General features: G+C 38.2%; 2 protein-coding genes and 2 long non-coding RNA genes across 4 annotated transcripts; 2 read left to right on the forward strand and 2 right to left on the reverse strand.

Moving 5' to 3' along the window:
* Positions 1–1207: 1207 nt before the first annotated feature.
* On the reverse strand, positions 1208–3935 carry LOC5505214. The gene is made up of 2 exons (XM_032373624.2): positions 2732–3935; positions 1208–2307 (listed from the first exon to the last, which is right to left on the reverse strand). The coding sequence occupies exons 1-2, from the start codon at positions 3690–3692 to the stop codon at positions 1676–1678; spliced, it is 1593 nt and encodes a 530-aa protein (XP_032229515.2). The 5' UTR covers positions 3693–3935; the 3' UTR covers positions 1208–1675.
* A 145-nt stretch (positions 3936–4080) lies between these two features.
* Positions 4081–5961, forward strand: LOC116613038. Its single transcript, XR_004294065.2, has 2 exons — positions 4081–4277; positions 5086–5961. It is a non-coding gene; the product is annotated as an uncharacterized LOC116613038 (long non-coding RNA).
* LOC5505226 (pyrroline-5-carboxylate reductase 2) lies at positions 5278–8868 on the reverse strand. The gene is made up of 5 exons (XM_001626023.3): positions 8737–8868; positions 7225–7289; positions 6774–6953; positions 6284–6496; positions 5278–5930 (listed from the first exon to the last, which is right to left on the reverse strand). Exons 1-5 carry the CDS (start codon positions 8801–8803, stop codon positions 5646–5648), a joined length of 810 nt encoding a protein of 269 aa, XP_001626073.2. The 5' UTR covers positions 8804–8868; the 3' UTR covers positions 5278–5645.
* Positions 8869–9195: 327 nt separating this feature from the next.
* LOC125561054 lies at positions 9196–10333 on the forward strand. Its single transcript, XR_007307066.1, has 2 exons — positions 9196–9329; positions 9425–10333. It is a non-coding gene; the product is annotated as an uncharacterized LOC125561054 (long non-coding RNA).
* The last annotated feature ends 233 nt before the right edge of the window (positions 10334–10566 follow it).

Genomic DNA, 10566 nt, shown 5'->3' on the forward strand with positions numbered 1-10566 from the left:
GTTTATGTTTACTTTTTGCGTGTTTTTGGCCGTATTAAAGCGCCTTTTTCAAGATTCAAGTTTTTCCTAATTTTGATTTTCGCCCTATATTTACCGTAAAATCGATGGGGACTTATAAAGAGCTTGGGCTACCTGTGGCCCAAATAGCTCAGGATTTCATCGACACAACAGCAAAGGACGAATATTATTGAGATTTTTAAGATTTTATAGTCATGGGTACCAGGGCCTTCAGACTTCTCGAGAAGAAATTACAACTAACAATTTTTGTAGACTTAGATGCATTACAATCTTTCTTTTTTTTTATATAAGAACGTTTAATTTTCAGTTGAGGCTTGGCCGTTCTTATTTTTGGACATTTGAAGGCTGAATATGTTCATAACGATGTTTTAAAATTTTAATGTATATAAGAATATGATACCCTATTAATTATTAGGAAGAGAATTACACTAATGATCGATAGCAATAATAAGGTTGTTACTATGAGCACAATTTGATTCTGCATTTTAGAACACATCAGAACTAAAAAAAAGTTTCTGCTATCTGAGCCTCGGTATGTTCTTAAATTTTGGTGAAATCCCAGGCTGGACGTTTTATAAAAAAGTTTCTTATAAAAAAAAGGTTTTGTCAGGCATATGAGATTTTGGTTGCGACTTATGCATTGACCACGTGATTGCGTCCGTCACGCTAAAGAACGATAAAAAATAAAAATATATATTTCAACGAAAATAAGCTCTTTCTGTTAAGAAAAAACTTTCTGGTTTATTCGTAAGTGCTAAAGAAGTTGCTTTTTGTTGTTTACCGCTCTGGAGAACGCGCGCGAATGACCCAAAAAGTTACGTGATCTGTTAGTTCAAGCCTATTAACGATTCACATCTTCTTTTGCATATGAAAAGAACTGTCTTCGTTCTGGTTCTAATACACACCATTACTCCCCCCATGGATTCGATTCTATGCAGTGGCCAAGTATGGCTATGCTTGCGCCAGCGCTAACCCGACTATCACACGTGTCACGACATGTTACATGGACAGCACGTGACATCATAAGGCGTCATGACTGCGCATAAATAATTCAAGTACATGAAAATAATTCAAGTACATGAATCATGCAAGATCTCTGAACGTTGCATCATCCAAAATTATGTGAGAGGTACAAAATAACAAACACAAAAATAAGCAATTATTTTTCTTTACAAATCCTTCGCTTTTACATTGTTTATTTTTATCCTTTTAATCCCAACTCAAACAAAATAACACTCGGGAGCTAAGGAAGACGAAGTAATAGTGCAGAACCCATTTACTGGTTCATAACTCAAGTGGAACAAACTGGTTTGAATAGAAATTGCTTGAAGCAGGGAGTTACCTAACTATCTTTATAAAAGACAATGTTAGCCATTGTATGGCAAAAACCAAACCCATCCTTGGAACTTGATAGCTTTTTGTTAGTGCTATCATAATAAAAGAAAGTATTCACAATATGTACATTTTCTTTAGGAATATAATAAGTCTATTTACAAAAGTAGGGAGAAACCAATATGCTGATGGAGACAAAGTTTGCAATTTTGACAACCAAATTTCATTTTCATCATTGAGTTTCTAAGTGATTCTAAAACTTGGCTAAGCGTTGCTTGTAAAATTATTCAATAGATTACATGCTGGATACGTATTTATTTTAACACTAGCTACTTTTCTCTTTCTTTTTCTCTTTACTTGCAATGTTCTTGCCTAAGAAGACAGCTCCATCAGAGCCCTGAAACAAGGAATATTCTTCAGAAGACAGAGGGCGACCATTGTCATCCCTAAAACTACTGAATAAAGAGCTTTCTAGTTCACTGATCTTTCTTTTCAGTTCAGCAGTTTCCTGCTGTAAGTCTTTTCGCTCATCAAACATGCTTTGTCTCTGTTGTTTTAGTCGAGTTATCTCGTCATCCAGTGTTTCAATGGCGTCCATCTTGCGTTTTCGACAAATGCGCGCTGCTTCCTTATTCTTGCCACGTCTTCTAACATCCCTCACATACTTAGCTTGTGCATCTGACAGCTTTTCCAGGAATGTGGTGAATTCAGCGACAGACATCTCAACAATCTTTTCCTCTGACACACCAATGTCCAATGAGTCAGCATCTGCTTTTGATGCCAAAACCTTTTTTGAGGCAACAGCTTTCTTTCCCTTTGATGTTGACGTTCCAGCATTCGACTTGAATACTGATCTTGCTTTGCTGGCTTGCTGGTCTGAGAGAGGCTGAAGGGCTTGACTGAAAGAAGGCAGTTCTGGGTTTGTGCTGCTTTGCGAGGTCACTGGACCTGCATTACCTTAAAAATAGGAGCAAACGGTTATTCTTCAACTTTCTAAACCTAAAATTCTGAACTAATTACCCAAGACAATTTCAAAAACAGTTTTTTAAATGCATTCGTAGAGCCTAAAAATGCGTCGAGATGAAACTAAGAGTCATAACATCACGTGACTGAGGGAGCAGATCCTTCCATATATGGGTATCATGGAAACTGAAGACAGTTGGATTATTATAAAATTAGAACCTACTAAATATTACTTCTTCTCGAATTGTAATAATCTTTGTTACTTAAACATTATTTCTACGTTTTTCCACCTATTTTTGACTTTACTGTCGTATGTAAATCGTCGCAGGTATAACCGTGAGTAGGTGCACGCAATATGAAACAATTACATTATTCCCGCCAACTAAAATATCTTATTTTTTATCATTAAAAAACTCACCAGGCAGAGGAATTCCACTGTCATTGTTACGGGAGTTCTGGTCTCCATCAAGAGGGTACTGGGCGAGTTGATTTGCAGGTTCTTGTTGAAATTCATTTAGAATTTCGAGGGGGAAATCGAGGCCGATCAGAGAGTCGATATCGACGGATGTCCCCGCCTCCGATAGCCCTGGGAATTGCGTTGTCTGGTTTGTTTCAAAATCGATGGAATATGGGTCGAAATGTTTATCTCCAATACCAAGGTCTAATGAAAATGGGTTTGTAAAGTCCACATTTGTGGCGGATTTGCCCATAGACAAGCCAGCGCAGGATTGAGGACACATTTTATTCGTGGGGGTTGAAGGTTCCTGTTTGACGCCATGTTGTTCGGCTCCGGGGTTCTCGAGGATTTGTTTGTTGGGTTGATCTACGAGTTGAAACAAGTCCAAATCAACAAAGTCCTCTGGGTTAAAAGCACCGTTTGAAGAGAACCCAGTAGCACCAGGCTCAGTAACCTCAACAGGAATACCCCCCTGCATTCCGGTCATATCATTGCTGGTGTAAGGTGGCGACGCGGACCTGTAGCTGGCCGCAGACAATGGCGATAGAGCTTCATCCGAGCTGTACCCGCTTTCCGAGTCCCCATACGGCAGCCGAAAGCTTGGGCCGGGCTCGCCGAGTATCATTGCTATCGCACTAGTGTTAAACTGCGTATTCGGCGGCCAGTTCAGATATTGACTCAAAGGGTCATTGCCATTCGCAGCTGCGTTCGCCTCTTTCGATGAAAAAAAGTAATTATTGAAACTTGTGGCACTATATGGATGGCTATTGAATGCAGCCCCAGTCAAATTGTACGTGCTTCCTCCAACTGGAATCACTGGTGCAGCTTGTTCTGGTTTTATGTAGCCTTGTAATTCCGGCCTCAGAAGAGACAGAAGCATTAGAAGATATGGCAAGCTCTCCTCTTTCTTCCCCGCCACCATCTTGAATAGTTTTCACGGTGCGACAATAGCTCTTGATAAATCTCGAAACAAGCCACTAAACTCTTGCTTTTCTCTTGTAGGATATAGAGAAAAACTGTTTACAGCGAATATGTGGAAAATTATGTCCCGTAGGCCAGAAACGACCTTATTTCGTGACTATAATTTCACGTAAAATCCACGTAACCACCAACGAGGCGCTCAAAGCATGCCACTTGCGCTGTGACTCAGCGAAATTCCTTATGTCTGCTATACGTGCGTTATTTTGGGTACCACGATGTCAGACTTGTAATGAGAAGATAACCAATAACAAGCCAGTATTCTTGAGAGAATGACGTCATTTCCAAGTGCATAGCAACCAGCCGCTGAATTTGACACTGAAGGCTCTGTGCCACTTGAATCTGCAGACAATGGTCAGTGAATATCGAGATTTCAACATGGCTCCTCCATCTCAAAGCGTTGGTACAAACCAAGAAAAGTTGTTAAAAAATGCTGCACAACAGATCCAGAAAAGCAGACTACAGTCTAAATTCAGGTCAAGAAACGGCTTGGTATTCGCAGGACTGCTGACTACTGTGTTTGGCGTGTGTATCCTTGCTTTCTCTGAGCCATCTTTGCTGACTTTTTCTCTGCGTGGAATATCAATTTGACACCAAATATCACTTATCTACATTTTTAGAAGCTCGTGACGGGGCATAAACTTGACATCGGTCGAAGGATTGAAGGGGGAATGACTGTTGTTTGACAAATCCGCTACTCTTCAGCAAATCCTTTTCTATTCATAAAGTTTTGACTATCTTTTGAAAGTGATTATGTAATTGAAGGTGAATTCTGCTGCCTCAGGGTCTGTAAGGGGCCTTTTCGGTTATTTCTGCATTTTTGTTTCTAAGATTAAATGTTAAATTACTTGTACAATCACCACCCTGTACCCTGTAACTGTCTTAATCCTGGGTTAAAAAAAAACTTTTACTATAAAGTCTTAAATGGAAAGAATACCTGAACTTCATTCTGTTACTTGAGCTTTTGCGGTTAAATGGGGCCACTATATTTTATAGAAACATTGCACTAGTACTGTTTCAGTGATGTTTCTTCAACATTGTGGTGCCTTTAAATGCAACTGGCAGTCATCTCACCAACACTCCTCTTGCCAAGAACATCTCTATTATGTTTCTATCTTATTCAAGGACATTTACTGGTTTGTTTTAAGCTTCAAAGTGGCAATGTCTCCGGTTTTCTTCCAAAGGGCTGACAGAAACCTCAATAGACAAGAGACGAAAGAATCTATTAGAATCAGTGTATAGAGATTATCCAAATTCAGGTTAAACCTGGGCTTAACTGACCATGTTTATTTTTAAACAGTCAAATTCATATTCATATTTCCTTTACTTTGTAATAGATGGATATACAATGTTTTCTGTGAGACAAGAAAAAATAGATTTTGATGACTAAGTGTGGAATCTGATGGACTGGCTCTCTGGAAAAGGTCTGTGTAAAGGGATCTTGCGAGAGGATGTAAAGAACATTCGAAGGAAGTGTATCAATAGACAAACTGACATTAAAGGGATGCTTCAACATAAATAAAAGATACTGTAATCAGATGACATTTTATTAGTTTTCATTGTTTAGAGTACCTTAGAGATTGCCATTAATTTATTGTATTAAATTCAACTTGGTAGTAAATATATAACATGCTTTCACATGTCATGTACAGAGTAATGCTTTATTTAGCTGTTAATGCTATAATGAACCTGTATGTTCCATAAATAATATAAAATAATTTGACTTCCTCTTGATAAATACTATTTTTTAACTTCTTTTTACATCACATAGTCTAAATCTTCTGAAATCTGCTAATATATTTAAGAACAATATTCACTCATGATAAAAATAGATAATTTTTGTTTTGTTCTTCAAAAGAATGCTATTGCTACCTATGTATGAATGCCCTATGATGATTTATAATTTATCTATTTTCCCAAGTTCAATAGTCCTTCTAAGAGCAGCATCTACAGCATCCATAAGTGTTGCTCGAAGGCCTGCTCTCTCTAAAGAGTGGATTGCATATGCCGTAGAACCCTCAGGGGAACAAACGGAATCTTTGAGCTCCCCAGGGTGCTTCCCAGTCTCCAAGACAAGCTTGGCAGCGCCCATTAAAGTATGTGCAGCAAGGTTTATTGCAACTTGTCGGGGCAAACCAGCTTTCACTCCACCATCTGCTAATGCCTCAATTGCCATAAAACACTAAAATAGAAATAAAATGAGAGTTTTAGTATTTTGATGAGTTGTTTTATTTATTTTTTTTTCATTTTAATTGTATTAAGTATTTTCTCAGACCTACACATTGCCTACACATACAATCATATATCTATGGAAGCACCTGTGTGCTCAACATGGCTCTAATTTATAATTTTCTCAAGTTGTAAAACATGCCTTTAGGATTCAGAATATATATTAAGGTCTAGATAATTTGTTTGTTTTAATTTTCTTAGCAACAAGAACAAGGTCACATGATCATTATGATATCGGCTACTGTTTTAGTAGTGATTGTAATTCCAAACACATATAAGTGAAATGTTCCTCTTTTTGTCACTCACATAAGCTGGCCCTGACCCACTCAGCCCTGTGACAGCTGCAACATCCTTCTCTCTCACTTGTTGAACATATCCCACTGCAGACATTAGTCTTTTGACTGTTTCAGAGTCATCTCCAATAGCATTATGCCCCAAAGCATAGGCTGATGCACCGGCCCGTACAAGTGTTGGAATGTTAGGCATTACTCGAACTACACGGCTTTTATGGGGAAGACACTGGAGAAAGAAATCAGAACACACAAGAGTTGGGATGTTAGGCATTATTCTGTACAAACAAAAGGGAAGTGGTATAACTAGAAAAGGAATAAAACAATCTGCTGAAAAACTAGGGTCTGCTGTGCTGTTGTGGAAACCCTGTTTTCAGACAGGCCCACAACATACAACTTCAATCCGCTTTTTATTTGTTTTCCTGCTCAGATGATGGTCAGAACAACATTTCAGATAAGATAAGATTAGAACTGTTTAAAGAAATGAAAGATAATAATATTCTAACCTTTTCCATGGATTTTAAACTGACTCCTGCAGCTATGGACACCACCAGGTTTTTTGGCGTGATAACAGGGGCAATTTCACTCAGGACATCTTTTACTACATTTGGCTTGACAGCCACAATCACTATGTCTTTATTACCAGCTGCCTCACAATTGTTGTCAGTAACATGAATACCCAAACCCTGGAATGAGAAGAGATAGCCGAGCTCAGTATTTATGAGTAATTTGTGCATTTTATTTATTTCTTATTGTTTCTGTGAATCATTTTAATAATTTAAAAAAAATATTGCACTTTTAAAGCATAGCTGCTACCCTTGACCCATTGTGCATTCTCAAATTATTTTTTTTATTTTCCACACTCATAGGTCTGAACCTCACTTATGTACACCCAATATCTACACCTAACATGCATACATACATAGACTGTTACTGACTTATTATACTCTTGCTCACCCGCATTTCCTTGGATGTGATATCGTCAATTGAGCTGGCAATTATTTGCTCTCTTGTAAAAGTACCTAGAATAATATAGAGTAATAACAAAAAGTAAGCTTTTTATAGTACTTTATAATTGTATAATTTGGGGGGAAGTGTACAATTCATCTCTAGATTTAATGTTATAATGTTGTGGCGGGTACTACTTTTTACTACTTACATTGCATTAATCTCTTTCTAACGTACAGTCCCCCCATCATTTGTCTATTGTGCAACACAATTTTTAGGCACGGCGCTTGTTTGGGGCAGACGTTGATTCATTTTTTTCTTCTAAGGCGCCGCACTTATTTTGGGGGTGCAACGGAAGGCGCTTATTCAAGTAATTTCAGTACTGCACAAGAAAACCATGAATTATTATCTCTTTAGCAAAGTTCAAACTTTTCATCCATGAGCCATATTCAATGTAAATACATAGGAATGAAAATGAAAGAATAGGGGTCTTGTGCTAAGAGATCACATGACTTTTGGATGGCAATAGCGCACGCCCATGCTTGGAGCAGCAAAAAGCAACTTATTTCGTGCCTTTTTCAGAAGGGTTTACTTTTAGAGATTTTATTTAGAGATTTTATTTTCCCGTTGTTTCCTGGTGGACGGGCAAAGTTATTTCTGTGTGATCTCTTGGTTGGTTCTCACGAGCGACGTAAGCGTAGACGTAGACGGAAGCATAAGAGTTGATGTCGCATGGGAACCGGCTCGACGTAAGCGCAAGAAGAACAAGACGTTTTGATATTATCTTTACGTCTATGCTACGCTAACGTCGCGTGAAAACCGGATCGACATATGCATAAGCGGAACATAAAAGCATAAATTAACTTTGGCTCGTCGAGGGGGTTTGCGCACTAGACTGAATTGAGCATGCGTAAAACCATGCGACACCACAGGCGCCCCAAGTTCAGTGGTCTTCTCGTATAAAAAGCGCTTCGATACTAATGTCAATATGTACATAGAAACGTTTTAAAAAAATTAAGAATTGGTTAGTGGATTTTGGTGTATAATAAAGGGTGAAGTCTTACAAGAAGTCTCTGTGTCGTTTTCTTACCCCGGAGGGTTCGACCACTGAACTTGGGGCGCCTGTGGCGACATAAGACTTACGCTTCCGTTCCGGCTTTACGTCAGCGCAACTCATTTGCATGCATTGAATACAGGGCACGGATGATACGATTGTCTATAACATGTTTAGGTAGGTAAACTAGCCGCACTCAATCGAATAAGTACAAAGGCCGTCTGTAGGTATAACCCTTTGTGAAAAACAGGTGAAGTAGAGCGTGAAAGCAACCAGCTACGATGTCTCGGTTTGCATCCCCGGCTGAATCGATAATTATGAACGCGTTTTATTTGTGTATGAATAGGAACGGTTTATTTTCGTCTCTCCTTTTAACTATGTAGCTTTATTATACGCGATCGGTATCCCCACATTCATATACTGACATTCACGGTTGAAAACAATACTAGTTTAGTGTTACGACTCACCAGATGCCAAAAGACCCCGAGCCATTGCTTGAGCCATCTTTCCCGCACCTAAAAAACCGATACTCATTTTGGTAGATAAATAAGTTTTGCAACTTGTAAAGTTTGCTGGCTGTTTGGCTGGTCTGTGATACGATTGCGCCTTTTCTGTCTATTGGGATATGTTATAATAATTCCGTGAGCGTCAGCATTTATATCAGGACAGTATCTTAATCGCTGATTGGTTCCCTCTGTGCAGTATTTTTTCGATCACGCAAGCACCCAGATCTAGTCATCAAGCGATTTAGCGTTATCGCGCGAAATGAACCGTATCAAGCTGATACTTTTCTTCCGAGAAACACTCGCTGAGGGGGTTATAGTTCTAAGTACAATCTTGCTACCATCGAACAGTTATTTCCTCGAAAACAGACGATAAAGGGGCTTTTACGGAATGGTTGGAAAGCGTGCAGTGCTTTCCCTTGCCTGTTCACTTATTTGTTATGAATTATTCATTATCACCTGCAAGGATCAAAGTACAACATCCCGGAAGAACGCGAGTCAACACAGGGAGCCAACATGCACGCAAAGAGAGCTATTGCAGATTATTTGTATTTCAGGTGATATGTTTATCAAATTTTATTATATAAGCACACGTAAAAATATGATATTTTTACTCTTACTTTTTCTTATATAATTTCGCCTTGCATTTCAGATTTATTCAAGTTTAAACAGTCACGCCCTAGCTTACTTTCAGGGAAGAGGGGGCGGTGTATGCAGTCTTAAAAAATTACAGTAATATTTCGGTAGCCTTTAGGGAAGTGTATACACCCCGTACACCTTAAAAATGGTTGCACTCGAGAATCCATGTGTCGCAAAACGCGGTGGTTCATGGGAGTGTTAGATAGGGTATAATAAAATAGTACAGGGACCCACTCAAAGGATCGTCAAATATTATGGCCAAATGCAATATATTGAAAATTCTGCTGGGGGAATTGAATGATATTCAAGCTTTTCATTGTGGCTTTGCCTTGCAACACTACTGTACCCAAGATCAGTTTCCTTACAGTCTGGTGATGGTCCAGCATTCAGTATTTGATCAACACCAAAACAAAGACTTATACTGCTGTTATTATTTTAAACTTTGTTGTTGGTTATTGGTTTTAGATTCTATAAACTCCTGCTGTACATGATTTACCAATCTCTGGAGGAGTAGTTGTACTTATGAAGAATCCCTGTGATTGCTATTTTGGGAAGATGTCTTGAAATATTTTTTGATTAATGTCAATTTCATGAAAATTTGCTCATATACAAATATGTCTAAACTTGTTGAATGGAAGTTTCTCAGATTCTATGTACCAGGTAATTGAGCAAATAGTGATGCTGTAAATAATAGCTATTAAATTTTTTTAGTCAAGTAACATAGACTTACCTAATTCAATTGTGAATTGACAATACTTAAATTGTTGTTGTAAAGTTTTGATCGTGGTTGATATTGAATCAAAACTATTTCCACACTCACAAATATGGTGAGTATGTGATGTCATTGGTTTAATGTTATATAATCACACATGGTGAATAAGTATAACTTAAGCTTACTGAATATTTGAATCCCCAAAGCTGCTTTGTCATGATGTTTGTCATGAATGAATTCTTTCAAGTCTAGCTATTTCTTTTGTTCTAAAGTTAGATGTAGCAAGGCTAGTGTAGTTTTAGGACAAGTGCAAGAAATCGGAAACGACCAATTTCTCAATTATAGTAAAGTATTGCGGAACTGTACTTTCACTTTCGGACTTTCATTTCAAAGGGGTGCCTTTCAAAATCAAAATGGCGCGCGCTTGTAAAAAGGCGTTGTAC

The sequence above is a fragment of the Nematostella vectensis genome, chromosome 2, assembly GCF_932526225.1.
Source record: "Nematostella vectensis chromosome 2, jaNemVect1.1, whole genome shotgun sequence".
Lineage (NCBI taxonomy): Eukaryota > Metazoa > Cnidaria > Anthozoa > Actiniaria > Edwardsiidae > Nematostella > Nematostella vectensis.

Bases quoted from the DNA above. Each gene is read 5' to 3' on its own strand.
- LOC5505226 (XM_001626023.3), bottom strand. From the start codon at position 8,803: ATGAGTATCGGTTTTTTAGGTGCGGGAAAGATGGCTCAAGCAATGGCT. The intron at 6,954-7,224 runs GTGAGCAAGAGT...TTCTCATTCCAG, and splicing joins TCACATCCAAGGAAATGCGG to GGTTTGGGTATTCATGTTAC. The intron at 6,497-6,773 runs GTTAGAATATTA...TTCTTTCTCCAG, and splicing joins GTTTAAAATCCATGGAAAAG to TGTCTTCCCCATAAAAGCCG.
- LOC5505214 (XM_032373624.2), bottom strand. From the start codon at position 3,692: ATGGTGGCGGGGAAGAAAGAGGAGAGCTTGCCATATCTTCTAATGCTT. The intron at 2,308-2,731 runs GTGAGTTTTTTA...CCTATTTTTAAG, and splicing joins CAGTGGAATTCCTCTGCCTG to GTAATGCAGGTCCAGTGACC.